General features: G+C 35.2%; 1 protein-coding gene and 1 long non-coding RNA gene across 2 annotated transcripts; one reads left to right on the forward strand and one right to left on the reverse strand.

Moving 5' to 3' along the window:
• Positions 1-4,384: 4,384 nt before the first annotated feature.
• Positions 4,385-6,257, reverse strand: LOC149897420 (uncharacterized). The gene is made up of 3 exons (XR_016458187.1): positions 5,378-6,257; positions 5,219-5,302; positions 4,385-4,932 (listed from the first exon to the last, which is right to left on the reverse strand). It is a non-coding gene; the product is annotated as an uncharacterized LOC149897420 (long non-coding RNA).
• Positions 6,258-7,386: 1,129 nt separating this feature from the next.
• Positions 7,387-14,345, forward strand: LOC149897421 (facilitated trehalose transporter Tret1-like). The gene is made up of 10 exons (XM_090116124.1): positions 7,387-7,491; positions 10,361-10,590; positions 10,849-10,984; positions 11,185-11,366; positions 11,839-11,944; positions 12,268-12,345; positions 12,657-12,874; positions 13,218-13,400; positions 13,756-13,849; positions 14,203-14,345. The coding sequence occupies exons 1-10, from the start codon at positions 7,455-7,457 to the stop codon at positions 14,343-14,345; spliced, it is 1,407 nt and encodes a 468-aa protein (XP_089972250.1). The 5' UTR covers positions 7,387-7,454.
• The last annotated feature ends 3,593 nt before the right edge of the window (positions 14,346-17,938 follow it).

The raw sequence follows: 17,938 nt of genomic DNA on the forward strand, positions 1-17,938 counted from the left end.
ATCAAAGTCACTTTTTCCGTCCCTATATCACTTTTAATACTACACAATGGATTTTGGTGCGGTTTTTTTAATAGATAGAATGGTTCTCGAGGAAGATTTTTGTAAATAATTTATTAGGTTTTAAAGAAAGCGGGCGAAGCCGCGGGCGGAAATCTTGTACTAAGTACATATATAAATTAGTACGTAACAAACATACAAAGTACAATTCTGTTTAAAATAAGTAGGTAACCTTCTATTTGGCGAACCATTCCTTCAAATATGTGTAGTGAGATATTTTTGACGTTCCCAAAAACGAAGAAGGATCTCAATTCGACTATATTTTTTTAACTCTGGAATTTCAATTGACGAAATTCTACACAGGCCATTATAGTCCACCACGCTGGCCAAGTGCTTGGCCGATGACACGTCAATATGTCGTCGAACTTTTGATTTCGACATGACGGTTTCCTCACGATGTTTTCCTTCACCGTTCGAGCAGTGGTGATGTTTCACCATGCGCAAATAAATAGAATTAATTTATTTCTTGTTATTATCTTGAACCCCGGACTTATCGATTCGATCGAAGTCCGAGGTCTCACCGAGCCACCACTATGACGACATTAGGAAGTTCTCTTTGTGTTAGAATTTAGATTGAGAACTTTTTGCAAGTACCACTATTTGCTAATTTTTTACATTTATATACAAAATATCGCTTAGCTTGCACTGTAAACCAACCGTACAATGTTTTGATGTGCGTATGACTTAAAAGGTAAGATTAAAATTAATTATAAGGCATATCTATTAAGCAATAATATCTATGCGTCATGAGGGAATTACAAATTATCCATTGGGTGGGATAAAGTTAACTTTCTTTCATTTAACATTTTACTTTGAGAAAGATTGCATCTTTTTGTCTATTTACCTCATAAATTTACCTATTTTTACACGCTTTATATTAGCTTCACCTGTATGTTTGTAACCGACTTCTTTGGGTGCGATTTTAACCCACTTTAAACGGCCAGATTTCGTTCAAACTTTGTAGATTTATTGAGGACCGATGACAATACACTAATTTGATAAAATTTTCTATTTTTTAGTTCGGTTTTCTATAAAAAGCGTGTTTTTTAGTTTTTTAAACTATTATTATTTATATAAAAATGCCAAGTGAATCAAATGTGGTAATTGACAACCTATTCGATTTATTATTAGGTGCTGTTATTTTTTTTATTATTTCGTGTCCAAAGAAATGATTCTATACATACATGTATATTTTACAATCTATACTAATATTATAAAGCTGAAGAGGTTGTTTGTTTGTTTGTTTGAACGCGCTAATCTCGGGAACTACTGGGCCGATTTGAAAAATTCATTCGGTGTTAGATAGCCCATTTATCGAGGAAGGTTATAGGCTATATATCATCACGCTACGACCAACAGGGGTGGAGCCACGGGGGTGAAACCGCGCGGAGCAGCTAGTGTTTTATAAAGATAAAAATTATGAGTAATTAAAAAACAATACATGTTCGTGAATCGTGGTTAGTATGAACGAAAAAAGTTGCTCTACTAAAATTAGTTTTACTGTGGTTTTACTCATGTATGTGTAATGTCCATAGGTAATGTCATGTGTATTGCAGACGTGGCATGAATATAGTAACTGGGTGGCACTCGAATAATACTTTTTTATTACCTAACTATTTTTTTCATCGTTTTCGTAAAATACCTATATTTTCTACGAAAGTTCAAGACAAATGTTTCAAGTCCGTATCGATTAATTCACTTTAATCGATTTTTTTAAGCAGTTTACCTCTCTTGGAAGATAAAATTGATAGACGTCGAATGTTGCCTATTAAATTGGCTCGACTATAATCAGAATAAAATTTATCCTGTAGGTAAACCAAATCTTCGGTATCGCTGTAGGATAGTTCATGAAGCCAAGATTTGGCTGGTGTTGTTGGTTACAATAGGTACTTCAGTGATTTCGTTTTGAAGACATTATTGTAGCCTGCAGGTTATCAATAGATAATAATGATAATTGAGTACGATGGACTTTGTCTAGCTATTTTTGAGTGTATGCATTATACATATCAAAATCTTTTTCATAATTTCGTATGTTTTGACATTTCTTACAAAATTTTAAAATTTCAATAATTAATGAAATTATTAATTTGCTCGACTTATTCTACTTCTCGTATTGCCTTTATCTCAAATTTAGATTGAAAATTGCTTCTAAAACTTGTAAAATATAGCACAATGTACCAAAAGATATGTTATAAACTTATGTATGACGGTTATGTACAATGTGAGACGGAATAAGCATTATTATGAATAGGTACTTATTATGACGTTATGGACTATGGTAGATTTAATTTATTACGTGTCTATTTGTATCACTTTCCTTATTCTTAGTTTATTCTTGTCATAAAATGTTATAACTCATTTATTTGTACGGCTGATAAAGTTTATATTAATATCTTATGACACACGACGGAAACTGCATTTTACACGTCACAGGGGATTAACAAAAGCTTACTTACAATCAGTAGTAATTCGGGATTTTGATGCGGTTTTTTGAAGTGAAAACTTCTTTAGCGGCGTTGGGTATAAAATCTTAAACTCGCGTCAGGACACGTGACCTGATCGAAAAGCCTACAAGACGGATGGATATCAAACATGCTGAACGTTAATAATCAAATTTTCACTTCTGCCGGCACTCCCGGAGTGCAACCCGTCTTTTTTTTAATAGATAAAGTGATTCAAGAGGAAGGTTTTAGTGTATAATATTATTAGGTTTTAGACAAAGCGGGCGAAACCGCGAGCGGTAAGCTAGTTTACTATAAATAATGTCATATTCCTTTTATTCAACATTCAGTTATTCAAAAAACAACATTATGAATATAACCATCAAAATTAAATTTATTCAGAGCTCAGTTATTTTTACAACAGCATAATAAGAGCAAATTGCTGAGTCAGTACATGGTAGAGTCGATGTCATTTAGTGGCCTGACTAGGAAATGAGGGTCCATCATCGGAAACAGGAGTTTAAATTCCTTAGAGGGGACGAAATGTAACTACGAGCCGAGGTAATATAATACTATATCTAGTAGTTATTATAATATCTATTACTAGCGAACAAAATCAAATGACCAAATTTACCCCGGAAAGTGTCAGAAAATAAAAATAAATTCCGACTTTGTGGACCACCGTTTTTGTACGGCATCTGTGTCATACTATTCATCATCACATACATCAATACTGCATTTAATCCATTATTCCGGAACGATGTACAAAAATCGTGGAGATAAGGGGAAAACATCTCTACCTGTACTTTCGAATTCGCACTCAGGTGGACAGCTTACAACTTTACAAGTGACGGCATAGTGCTGAATCTTATTATTTTATGCTCTTATTACGTTCTAGATAGGTCACCTGGTGGTTCAAATGACCCATAATTTTTTCAACATAGGCCTGTAGTCTATAAGTCGCGTGACCTGACTGTGCGTGCGTGTGTGTGTGTGTGTAGACGTAAGTGTTTTTTGTGTGGGTGTGACACATGTTTCATTATCTATCTAATCGACAGATTTCATAATTGAATCCGTGCCTTGCTGAGAAAAATTCGTTAAAAAATGTATACGCAATAGGTATTACTTATTACATAGTTAGCGAAAAAAAGCGTGAGTGCTGAAGCACGTGTCAGAAGTGAAACATCTTTGGCAAGATTCAAAGATCAATTCAACAAAATCGTCGCCCTACTCCGTGGTGTGACGCCACCTTGAAATTTTACTCTCATTGCGCCTAAAGAAGTTTTAATTCGAAAATCTATATACATATATGACCTACGTTGAACACTTGAACATTTAATCAAAGACCAATTATTTACTGGTGGGATCTGACTGGCTTAGCATGGACGTCACGAATAAAAATCTTATAACGTGCTTGCAAATGTAAAAAGTGTGATAATTGTTAACCCGTGAGCAGGTGCGCCTTATTATTATCTTACACTAGCGGTCCGCCCCGGCTTCGCCCGTGGTACATATTTACATTTTCTCTACATAAAAACCATCCTCGTACTTCAAGGAATATAATAAAAAAAGAATTATCGAAATCGGTTCAGCCGTTCTCGAGTTATGCGCTTACCAACACATTTTGCGATTCATTTTTATATATAAGAAGATTAGCTGCGCTTCGCGGTTTCACCCGCGTGGCTCCTGTTGGTCTTAGCGTAATGAGTATTCTATAGCCTTCCTCGATAAGGGGCTATCTAACACCGAAATAATTTTTCAAATTGGACCAGTAGTTCCTTAGCGCGTTCAAACAAACAAATTCTTCAGCTTTATAATATTAGTATAGAAAGGATTAATAAAACAATTTCTTGTTAGTAGGAAAATAAGTATTTTAATTAAAACTACTCAAAATAAATGCAACTTCTAAAGCAAATAAAAAATCAAGTCTCTAAACTTTGGCCTTTAAGAAATTGGATCAAATCGCTTCATTAGGACCTTGAGATTTGAAGAAATGTTTTCCATACAAATCTGACATGAAAAATGTGGTTTTATTAGCCTCAAAGCCACTTCTTTAAGGAATGTACGTCTTTCCGTACAAAAATAATGTAAAGCATTGCAAGAGTTCTCTTTGTACATTGTCTTGCCTTGGCTATATTTTTATCTCCTGTTAGGAATTACTATAAAGTTGCTACCCCTGGTGCGTATGTTACACATAGGCTTACGCATAAGCCATTTCGTCGATTGCACTTTTCCAATATGGAATGGGGTTCTACCTCTTAGTAATTTCGGCTCTGGAGTTGAAAAGCTTCAATATCATCCGAGGATTGCTCCGCTTTTGCTGCGTGAGGGTTGCAAATTACGGAATTATCGCTTCCAATTCACCATCGTAACACTCTTCCAGCCATGAAAGAGACTGCTTGACGTCGATCGTCCATTTACATGTGTACTCTTCCTAAAAAAAAGAAATAACACTAAATAAAGTATTACATGTACTAACTATATTATGTAGTAACTAGCTTACCGCCCGCGGCTTCGCCCGCTTTGTCTAAAACCTAATAAATTATACACTAAAACCTTCCTCTTGAATCACTCGTTCTATTAAAAAAAACCGCATCAAAATCCGTTGCGTAGTTTTAAAGATTTAAGCATACATAGGGACAGAGAAAGCGACTTTGTTTTATACTATGTAGTGATAATTCATCTAAGTAACAAATAAGAGTTATTAAAAATACCATTACATTTTTCTTGAGCAAATTGCCGCAGACCGGACACTGCCTCAAACACAGAACTGACTGAGTGTTGCATCAGAGAAGTTTGGATGACTATGAAAAATAAATTAAAAATATATTTATTTAAAAACCATATAGGAACCATTTGGATTTATTACAAAGGATTACCTATAGTATCCACACTGGGCAAGCCTGTTATAGTTAGGAAGGTAGCTGGGCTCTCGAACAGTTATGTCATCGGTATAAAAAATAGACATTTAATTTTTATGTGAGCAAATTGCTGATAGCGCGACTTCTGACGGGTTAAACGGTTAAAACTATTTTTTAATCTGTGTTAGATTATGAATGAAGCTGTGCCATTGATGCACAAAATAACAAAAATATCAATTTTCTATATCTATTGCAATACACATTTATTTATTGCACGCCTCATAAGCGAAGCGTTGAGGTGGGTACTACTGTCACTTCGCGCAAAACATCTGATTTTTCAAACTTAAAATGTCTTTATGTATCATACATTGCACTTGTAAGATAATACATACACACACATATTAAGAAAAAACACTATTTTTAACGTTCATGATATTTTTGATGTCATTTTTGTTATTTAAACTAGTTAAAAAACAGTTTAAAAAAGTTCTGTCTTGGACGTCCGTGTGTCTGTATGTGCGGATCCTTTTTCTTGTTAACACGATAGCGACCGAAATACTTTACTAATCGAGTCTTTTTTTTTCTCTTACGCTTGAGTATGCTCAGGAATAGAACCCTTTCATTTTTCAGGGTCTGACTCGATGTGGTTTAATTGTTATTTAATAAACAAAAATAATAATTAATAAATATTTATTAAAAAAAAATTATGAGGCGTGCACTTTTGGATTTTCCAAATTATTTATTGTTTTATTTTTATCAAGAAAATTGAGCAAAATCGTTCTATAATGTTTATCTAAATCGCAGAGCCCCTACCTACTTAATAGCTCTAGTTTTCAGTGGAAACTGCCTTCCAAAGCAGTGCTACCTATTTTTATAATACCTATGACGACTTAATAAAATTTTGTTGAATGAATAATGTCATGTCGACATTAGTGCCGTGCTCGGTGAACAGGCGAGAACGTAAATATATGCGTTCGGGCCTATTCCTCGACTGGTCGACTGCGACTTGCGACTCTGGAGTAGCAACAAAAGATTAGCCTTCTCTACACGCAGTGTCCACGCGTATTAAGCCGGGTATCCACTTAGGTTCGCCGTGGTTTGCGAACACGCCCGCTCCGCAAACCAAACTTAATGGATACGTCGTGATCGCGGAGCGCTCGGGAAGCGGTTTTTTGCGCGATCTCAAAGGGGAGCGCAGTTTGTTCGTGGACGCGAGCGTGTGTTTGTTAAGTTCGCGAACATGGAGTCGTCCGATGAAATGATGAATATATGCATTATTTCTTCTTCCCTTATACATATTAGCTTGCCAAAATCGAGGAGGTTGTTTGTATTCCATCACAATATAATGTATCAAAATATAAGCTGCACTAATTACTAATTCTGGATACATCCATATTCGCGGCCTCGTTCATGACATACTATTATGCTCCTTTATATGTTCTGTGCATTTAGACCAAACGAACAGAGCTAGAGCAAGTTTTTTCGTGATCTTTTAGTGTAAACGACAACTCGTATCCAGTGTTGTTCAGTTTGGCATTAGAACATTGCATAGTCTTTCCGAACGCACTTAAAAAAAACGAAAGAATGCTCTACGCATATTTACACTAAAAGAATTTGACATGGGGTTAGAACGAGCGCATTCGTTGTTCATCGTTTGGTGTAAATGCACCGTTATAAAATAGGTATTTTGACAGTTGTTTCTGCGTAAATCGCAGCGGGATTTACGAACGATTGCGAGCATTCCATGAACGTGGAAGAGACGACGAATGCCGCGAATTCAAGCGTGAATTCGGTCATGGCATTAGTATATGATGAAATGTTGCTACGAGAAGTTTTAACGCTATCTCCTAAGATTCTGAGAATTAATTTTTATTACTACATCACATGTAAGATTAAATATGTGTTTTTATAATTTGCAACTTATCTACAGCTAGTGTAAATAGAATTAATCCATGAGTATTTTATAATAATGTATAAATACATGTTTGTTTCCATGTTTAGCATATGATAGTCAGATAGAAGGGATTTGTAAGTGGAGTAGTGTGGAGTCAGTGTGGATCTGTGGCTATAATTGAATAACCGTTATATTTATAAAATGGGGTACAAGAATCAAGTCATAGCCACTCTTATAGGTAAGTGAAGTTAGGTCTGTATTCGTACAACTGCACTTGAAGTATAGAGATAGCAATATTATGTGTTTCCTTGTCTTTCCCAATATTTTTTGGAATTCCTGGGATAAAATTCATAAAATACAGGTTCCTTAAATTCCCTAATTATTCTATAGAAGCCCCGTTACATATAATGCAATACTACTTTAACAAGAAATAAACATTTTCATAGACTTATTTTTTTCTACATTTATATATCTTTAAACAATTTGAAAGTTTTTTTTGAATGGATCGCCACGTTGCGGTACAGTGAAAAGGATAGAAATGTTTGCGTTTGAAAACTAAAATAAATGTCTGAGATGTCACATGTGGTCCTTTCGTTTGGAAATAAGTATTATATGAGGTATAATTAAATAAATTACCAACATTTTGGAGTTTAATGATAAATTATATAAGTGAGGGAATGCTAATACGCACTATAGGAAAGTGTCGTGAGGATTTTTCGTGACGCTCTCCCTCTTAGCCATACTTCGCGCTAAGGAACTTCGTTTTTGCTTCCTTTGATTTTCCAATATCAAAGGAAAAGTCCAGTATTCATGCTACATTTTTTGCACTTGCTTACTATAAATAATGATTAATGAACAATAAACATAATATAAAGCTAATTTTTAGTGAGTTACTTAGCTTCATTTTGATTAGACATCCAATCATTTCCTGTGACTACGAAACTCTCGTTTTTGGTAACAGAAGCAGCAGGAATGTAATGTGACTATTTGATGATTTTCAATTTTTTTGTTAAATCTCAAAATAATTATCTTCGTTAATTGGAAAATATTAATTGTCCTACAAAATCAATGGTTTCCAATATACAGTGTGGACATTTTCGATAGGCCCTGGAGGGAAAGTACTTGAAATACAATAGCAAATTTGGATGAAAGGAAACATTTATTTTTAAAAAGAAATAGAACTGCAATCAAAGATTTTCGAAAATTCCCTTGCTTCGACGGGGAATCATACTAACATAAAATAAAAAAAAAAATAGTTAAGCATTTCATTCTTCAAATCGTGAGTCCGACTCGCACTTGACTGATTTTTATAACATCTTTCTTATCATGATATAATTTTATGAGATAAACAGTGCTACTTATCTTCAATTAAATTTTGTTAGATTTATTTTAAAGGATTGGCATAATATATATGTATTTATTATGTAAAACGGTGGGTCAAAAACCAAAATCGAATCTAGGAGTCAGACAGCTATGTAAAGCCGGCTGCTCACGTACCTGCCGCAGGGGCAATAATATTGGAACAACCTCAATTGCATTGCATGGCAGTTAGACCAATTTCGGTTGTTCTCTAAATTGCCCCTGCTTGCTTATACACATCACAATTAACGAGCCAATTATTAAGGGTGCAATTCCTATATTGCCCCTGCTGCAGGTATGTGAGTAGCCGGTTTTAAGAAGTCAGTGAAGCCATCACAGGAAGCCATCAAAAGCGTGTTCAAAAATGTGTCAACTGACTAAGTATATTTGTTGTATTGTAATAATTATTTGTTAATCTGATTTATTTAAAAAAGAAACATTTATAATAGAATATTTAATTAATATGACCATATAAATTTATGACCTACGTTAAGCTATATAATCAAAGATTTTATTTGTTCATGGAATCTTGCTGGCTTAACACGTAGGTACGTCATCCGAAAAATTGTCGCCTTGTTTCTTTGTTTTTATATTTAATCTATTTGTGTATCGTCTACTACGAAATAAATAAAAATTAATTCCTAGTTGCTTTTGAAGCATATTATTTGTCATTTAAACGCATGATTATAGAGTCTATAAACAATAAAGATAATTATATTGTCCTATCCTAACATGCCATTAAAAGATTTCGACAGATTTATTTAAGATATTTTAGACTAGCTGTTAACCACGGTTTCACCATAGTATAAAGAGAACAAGTAGCCCGTCTCCGGCGTTTACGAGCGCACGGTACCTACGAGGCGCAAGGTTGTCATTTGTCACGTTGATATTTTAAATAATTAAACAATTGTATAAACAAACACCGACCGCTCACAGCAATGGCGCGCCCCTCACGGGAACTTTTCATGAAAAGGAACCGAGCGGTGTTGTGTGCGTGCGTCAAGCTTACATGAACGGGGGGCGTGGCGAAGCGCTCCTCGTACATACAAGTGGCGCGATGTATCTTTGTTCGTAGACAACTTACTTGTTTTCTTTATACTATGGCTTCACCCATGCAATGCAAATTAACGTCAATGTAAGTAGTGTCGTCCATGGGAATTTATTGGAGTAATTCAAATAAACATCATCCCATGATGACCTCGAGAATGAGGGTTGTTCCCATGGTAATAGGATACCTATTTGACTAACGTCTTTCTGTAAAACCACTGCAAACACTTGGCTGCAATAATTAGTCAAAAACGTTTTTGACAGACGCCTTTAGCACAGAATACTTAATAATAACTAACGATATCTTAAGTACTTAACGTTTTTGACTGAAATTTCAAGTTAATGTAAAGTTACTTACATATTTTGTGCAGCACAATTTCACTCTCGGGCGAACCACTGCGCAAAAGCATGTGTTTTTTTGGCATAAATGTGTTACATATTCTGATTCATAAACTTCTTCACTGCCAAGTATCATTATAATCCATTTGTGGTTTTCGCATGAAAATTTTTTATTTATTGAAAATGTCGTGAAGCTGTTTGTCGCCATTTTGGCAATTACCAATAAACATCTACTATAACGGCTGATCATAGATATTTTGGCCCTCTACACTATCGTGATTCTAATTGTCCAAAGCTGCCCACTTTTAAGAGGGCCCAAAAGATATTTTTTTATATATTTTGATAAAAAACTTCCCTTCCAGTGAGCTACCTCTGCATGACTACCGGAGTCCTCTACACATGGCCTTCATCAGTAATAAAAGTGTTAAGTTCAGAGAACACACCACTGAACAGAATTATGACTGAGACAGAAATATCTCTACTGGGCAGTTTGACGTCTATTAGTGCCTTGTTCACTATGCCCTTGTCTGGAATGGTCCTGGATAAACTGGGAAGGAAGTATACTTGTGTGGGCATGGCTTTATTACAAGTGGTAAGTGCTCATTGGATATAATAACAAATAATAATACAGGAGATAGGATCACCATGTATTCCAGCCATTAATTTTTATTATGTACCTACTACTAGAGAGACAATTTAGTCAGTCTGATGCAGGGGCAAATTTATCTGCTGCTGTAAACTGTTACGTTATTATGACTGTTATTGTGATCTAGCAACCTTATCAAACAAGATTTTTTACATACTTCTTGCCTAAAGTTAAAATAACAATATTTTTTGTCCCTTTTTTCAGATTGGCTGGGCGGTAGTTATATGCTTCGACTTCGTGGAATCAATCTTAGCTGCGGTGTTCATAGGGGGTCTTAGTTCCTGCATCTACCTCGTGGCTCCAATGTACGCAGGAGAATTCTGCCAGGAGGCTATACGAGGTATCTTTGATTAAATTATAACGTGAATCATCTTTGAAATTTGAAGAACTTGATATGTAGTTTTATGGCATTCAAATGTTTATAAATGATTTTTTTAAAGAAATTTTGTTTTCGATTGCTCTGGCGGGATCACGGGTGGCCGACGCGACGGTCAGTCTTATTTTCATGAATAATATCAAAATTGTTCGGGTATTCCATAGGTACCATGACAGCAGCCGTGATGACGTGCTTCGCGGTGGGTTGGCTGATCTCCTACATGATGGGAGTGCTGGACTATCGAGTGATGAACTACATATGTTTAACAATGAGCATAGTGGGGACCTTACTGCAATTTTATTTGTGGGAGTCCCCGTTGTATCAGATGACGAAGGGCTTGGAGAAGGTAATATAATAGATAGATAAAATACTTTACGTTGTGGATGTATTTTTATATAACGTAACTTTCACATGGATATCTTCTTTCTTTCATAATCATTAAGAATTTAGAACTTGATGGAACGACGAAAGTGTATAAAGTTACAAAACTCCATAAATTGTACAATAAAATATTATGTTTAACAATTAAAAGCAACTTCCTCAGACCTCAGTAGTCAGAACAGATTTTTGAAGTGATACTTCTTTATTTACCTTGAAAGTAAAATTTCAATGTCGCGTCATGGAAATTCCGTCACGTCATGGAGTAAAGCGACGATTTTGGTATATTTGTATCTTGCAAAAGAAGTTTCACTTCTGACACGTGTGCTCGGCACACACGCTCTTTTTTTAATTACCTGTTTCTGCACATTTTTCCCAATGTTCAAAATCAGTGATTTTTTTTAAGTCAAAGCATCTCTACATTTTTATTTTTTTTTCAGGAAGCAATGAAAACAATAGCTCATTATAGAGGAGTAAGAATTGATTCTAAAGAGGTTCACCAAGAAATAAATAATCTGAAAGTGGCGCTAAATCCCGATTTAGATGGTAAAAATTAAAATAATAATTTAACTTTAATAATATTTTTGGTAAATTTATAAAATTGCTGTAACTTCTTCATGTAGGTATAACGTTTAATTACTGGATTTCATAATCATAATCATAAAATTGTAATTTACATACCAACTAAATTCTATAATAGATAACATTCGGCCAAGCATACTTAAGGAACTACCCTACTTCATTTTTGATTATTTAGGTTTTAATAACTTTTTTAAATATTTTATAAAATATTTTCATTTATTATTGTTTTAAATATTAGATTATTTGGAATAAACAAGAATTTTCATCAAATGTCTGATAATTTTCAGATGCGACACCTGAAGCAGAAAAGTTACAACCAAATGAAACGGTTCAAAGAGAGAAACTCTCCACATGGCAATTTTTAAGTAAGTGTCGTTAAGAAAAGCTTTTTAATATTATTAATATTTGTAACTTTCATTTTGTAATTTCTAACCTAACCTAACCTAACATCAAACTTTAATTTAATAATTCAGATACAGTTCAACTCAAACTTAATGACGGTTCGGAAGTTAGCTGCGAATGCATGTGCGCGCAGGTATCCGACCCTTAACGTTCCGGTAATTTCTAAAATTGTATTCTGCGCATCAGATCGTTCGATGTTTCTTAGCCGCCATTAAGTTTGAATCGTACTGTATTTATATACCTCATTAATAAAAATCAACATTATTTTTTCCAGAAAAATCTCGATCAACGCGTCGCGCCTTATTCCTCTGTTTCATACTATACACAGCCGTGGTCTTCCAAGGCCAAGTGGTGATACAAGTATACGCTGAGCCACTGTTCACGCTGGCGGTTCCCAGCATGTCAGCGACTGTCTGCAGCGTGCTATTCGCAATCGTCAACATTGTGGCGGCGCTCATTGTACTGTACTTAGTGGATAGAGCGGGGAGACGGGTGAGATGATATTTACTATGGTCACGCTTGTGTTTGTCAGCGTGTCAGCGACAACAGTCTGCAGACAATATGCAGTGTGATATTGGCAGTCGTTGGTTTCATTTAGGCCGTTTGTCAAGTCAATTGTACTGTTCTTAGTGGATAGATCGGGGAGATGGGTGAGATCATTGTGTGACCGCTGTGTATTAATAGAAATCCGCCAATGAGTCAAATAATTATTTTAAAAATCATAATTTTTTGGTAAAATTTCTAACATGAGATACCCTCAGTTTACCTCCCAAAAAAAAAGTAAAAAGTAAAGAGTTTTTATAACTTCGAATAACAACCCATTTCTTCTTTCCAGCCACTGATGATATATTCATCATTGATAACAGCATTCTTCGCGTCCCTCCTCGGGACCCAAATCCAGTTTTCTTGGGGACCCAATTGGTTGACAGCTGTTCTTATATACCTATTTTGTATTACCTATACCACAGGAGCTGGTATGATACCATATACCATAAGTGCTGAAATATTTTTACCAGAGGTAAGTGTAATCCCAAATTTCTTAATACAAATAATAATGTAGTTACTGTGTTACTACCATTACCAATAAACAATACACCCACAATCAAGATCAAAAAGTGTCCGATGTTAAACACTGCCTCCGCGTTAACTAGGCAGACTTTTCTAATGAGCATACGATACACGCTTTGACTTTGAATTCAATCTCCATATTAAATAGCATACACTATATCTAAGTCAAGAAAGGCTGAATAGATATTCATGATGGCTGTAAATAAATAATTTTAAATGGGTCGCTGGGTGAAAGTGTTGTTAAAGTTCGTTGTTTTAATTAGTAAGTTGTACGCTCATTTAAAATATATCTTTATTTCTTTCAGATAAAGAACTTTGCGACGATAGTGTCATTGGAGTATTCCTTCGTTGGATTCTTTGTTATTCTGTTTATTTATCATCCTCTAGTCTCCGCAATAGGTAAGTAAAAGAAAGTATTGATATTATATTTTGCATGCCAGTTTTGATGACAAAGTAGATATTCAATAATAATTGTCCAATACGTTGATGCCCTAAGTTGATGCCATCAATTTTGAAGTTAAATTGAAGCCAGTTTCTGTATCATGATGAATTTTAATTGTTAATTCCCCAGAATACGATACGAATATAAATTATTTAAACTCAAACATTTATTTATTCAATTAGACTTCACCTAGAATCGCTTTTGAATCGTCATGACATAGTTTTACCATTTGCCACCGATTCGGAAAGCAGTTTCTACGGAGAAGAACCGGCAAGAAATCATAGTTGCTCAATACATAATGTAATTTCAGGTCTGGGTCCAATATTCTACATATTTGCGGGAGTGTGTCTCCTAACGACGGTGTTCTGCCACTTCTACATGCCAGAAACTAAGGGGCTGACCGTGGATGCCATACAGCATCTGTTTGTCCCACGATCTCATAATAAAGTTTGATATAAGACTGATGTTTTTCTTTCCTTGATTGGTTTTAAATAACCTTTTAACATGGCATAATCAATAAACTGTTTAAAACTCTACAAAATAAACCTGACCAATGCGCGGCAGCTAAAAGAAACTATGACTTTGTAGGTATTATGAAAACGAATTTTGATGACCACTTATGTACCATCGCGCTCAATGAGGCAATTTTAACAAAGGGCAATTGTTCAAAAACCCTTCTTACTTATAGATAACAAATAACATAATTGCCGAATTAAATGAGTTTAAGCCGGCTGCTCACCTACCTGCTGCAGGGACAATATTTGGATTGCACCCTTATTTGGCTCTTTATTTGTGACTAGCGGTCCGCCCCGGCTTCGCCCGTGGTACATATTTCGCAATAAAAGGTAGCCTATGTTTTTTCTCAGGGTCTAAAGATTATCTGTGCCAAATTTCATCAAAATCGGTCCAGTAGTTTATGCGTGAAAACCATACATACATACAAACCTTTCCTCTTTATAATATTAGTATAGATGTGTATAGACAAACAGGGACAGAAAAAAAATTGCTCCGACCGCCGTCCGACCGAGATTATTCCAATATTGCCCCTGGGGCAGGTACGTGAGTAGCCGGCTTTAATTGTTATTTATCAAAAAAGCCCAACCGCCCTCTTTTCTCACTGAAGATAATATATACCACAGATTACTAAATATTAAATCGGTAGTTAGCTTAGGTAGTTAGTATGTAAGTAAATAAAACGTAGGTATAGGTACCTACCTACGTAATCAAGCAGTTACATTGAACAGTAATATCATTTTCTTTACGATGGAAAGCTTTGCTATCGCAACTATACCGTGTTTGATTTATATTTAGCACTAGGTTTCCGCCCGCGGCTTCGCCCGCGCAGTCAAAGAAAACCCCGCATAGTTCTCGTTCCCGTGGGATTTCCGGGATTGCGTCATTTTTCCGGGATAAAAATTCTCCTGTAAATCCTATGTCCTTTCTCGGGTATCAAAATATCTCCATACCAAATTTCATGAAAATTGGTTCAGTAGTTTAGGCGTGATTGAGTAACAGACAGACAGACAGAGTTACTTTCGCATTTATAATATTAGTAGGTATGGATTACAATTTAATTAAGTAGGTATATAACTACGTAATATCAAATACATACATACAATAAAATAGGTAGATAGGTATACTATGTTTTACACAAAATATCTAAAGGTAGTACCTACTAATATAATAAAGATTAAGAGCTTGTTTGTTTGAACGCGTTAATCTCAGGAACTACTGGTCCGATTTGAAAAATTATTTCGCTGTTAGAATTTAGATATCCCATTTATCGAAGAAGGGAAGAAGAATAGAAGGAAGATAGAAAAGGCTGCCGAGTAGGTATACCTACTCGGCAGCCGCGATACACGCGACATGCGCTACACAAAGCAGTGTTCGGAACCGTTCGAACAGTTTCACTTTTACCGTGGTTTCATAAAACCACACAACATTTTATATTTCTATTCTTTATAAATTTATATTTATAGGACATAATGTTTTCACTCACATTTTGTATTTTAAATAAAATATTACACAATGTCACGTAAACTGTCAAATACGGGCAATTGGAATACGTTTTTAAAATGGTAGTTTTATACATTATTCGACGAATAAGTTTTATCCAAGCATTGAAAAATCGGCCCTAAATCAAATTTTGTAAGTCGCTGGTAGGTATATTGTTTTTTAGTCGATCGCCGTCCGCGTCAGTCACTTAGAAATTCTGTAACTCCAATTCAATATTTTTGTCACTCAAAACTTGCGTATATTATTATACTAGATTTGTGACCGCGGCTTCGCCTGCGTTTTAAAAGAAAAACCCGCATAGGTCCCGTTCCTGTAGGATTTCCGGGATAAAAGCCTATGTTTTATTCTGGGTCTTCAGCTACTTACTTTTACATACTAAATTTCTTTGTAATCGGTCCAATAGTTTTTACGTGAAAGAATAACAAACATGCATCCTCACAAACTTTCGCATTTATGATATTATAAGTAGGATGTAAGAGCACTGTATGTGTATGGTGGTTCGCTAGAGCATTCCATCTTTTAAATTATATGAATACTAGCGACCCGCCCCGGCTTCGCACGGGTGCAATGCTGATTCTAAATACACTACAGAAAAACTGTGAACGTTGTATATAAAAACATAGTGGCCCGCTACGGCTTCGCACGGGTATAAAATATATAGCCGGGCGGCCGGCCGGTACCGCAAACGCTACGTCCCGCAATTTTTAAATCTGTAATATCTTCGAAAATATTCACTTAAATCATACGGTGTAAAGGGCCATATAGATCTATATTAAATGAACAATGTTTTCAAGGTATTTTAACCAATACAGCATTAATCCTTAACCAATTGGTTAAGGATTAATGCTGTATTGGTTAAAATCGCATCGAAAATTAGCCATTATTTGTCGTAAAAAGTAAATGACAAAAAAAAGTTATTGTGGGTTATCCATAAGAGATAGACATATACCATCGCGGACTTTTCTGTAGACCTTTTCAATGTGTATAATACTTAGTACATTATTTTGATAAAACTCGTAGGGTTCAGCCTGCGTTTGCAATGTAAGCGGAAAAAATGTAATTTTTTACGACATCACATTAGAATCCTCAAAAATAACAATACTTCTCCACTATTTAATGGATGTTATTTAAACCTTCCTCTTGAATCACTCTATCTATTAAAAAAAACCGGATCAAAATCCGTTGCGTAGTTTCAAAGATTTAAGCGTACAAAGGGACATAGGGACAGGGAAAGCGACTTTGTTTTATACTATGTAGGTAGTGATAGTGATAGTGATTATCCTTTTATATGATGATCCAGTGAGCGTTGAAGTTGTTGAATTTAAGGTTTATTACGACCACTTACGATGTATTATTATCAATGAAACAGCTATGCCTTGATACACAAATTAACAACTACATAAATTTTCTATGTTATTTTTGGATTATTTTATTTTTATACACATTAATATTTATTTGTTGTTCTAATTCTGAATCAAAAAAATTAACGAACCATTCTATAAAGTTTATCTGTATCCCAAAAACAGTGGAAACTACCTTCCAAAGCAGTTCTACTTTTTTATAATATTATGATGATTTAATAAAATATTGTTGAATGAATGGCAGCTCCACATAAGTGCCGTGAAGCTCCGTGAACAGGCTAGAACGTGAAAGGTGGTTTTTGCGATGTTCACGCGCGTTCGCGTCTGTTCCCCGAGGTATGTTCGTCGACGTCTGTTCCCCGTGGGATACCTACAATACCACTTAACTTGTGGTATTGTATCCGACAAAGGATTCTCCGTTCACTCATACATCGACCTTCGCTGGCCCGTTCATGAGTAAGGGTGTTTTTTTTTTTAGCGAGGAATTTGTTTGTAAGTAACCAATAGTATCGCTTCAAACTAAATGAAGCGATATGAAGTCGGAGGAAAAAGAACCCTTATTATGGTTATTTTGACATCAGCTTCTACATCGATTTCGCGGCGGAATTGACGAACGATAGCGAGCATTCTATGAATGTGTAGGACGCAACATATGCCGCGAATTCGAGC

Source organism: Colias eurytheme, chromosome 25 (genome assembly GCF_061535395.1).
Source record: "Colias eurytheme isolate Ceu_HAF_F1 chromosome 25, ilColEury1 Martin Lab GWU primary, whole genome shotgun sequence".
Lineage (NCBI taxonomy): Eukaryota > Metazoa > Arthropoda > Insecta > Lepidoptera > Pieridae > Colias > Colias eurytheme.

Bases quoted from the DNA above. Each gene is read 5' to 3' on its own strand.
- LOC149897421 (XM_090116124.1), top strand. From the start codon at position 7,455: ATGGGGTACAAGAATCAAGTCATAGCCACTCTTATAG. The intron at 10,985-11,184 runs GTATCTTTGATT...GGTATTCCATAG, and splicing joins CTGCCAGGAGGCTATACGAG to GTACCATGACAGCAGCCGTG. The intron at 13,850-14,202 runs GTAAGTAAAAGA...ATGTAATTTCAG, and splicing joins TCCTCTAGTCTCCGCAATAG to GTCTGGGTCCAATATTCTAC.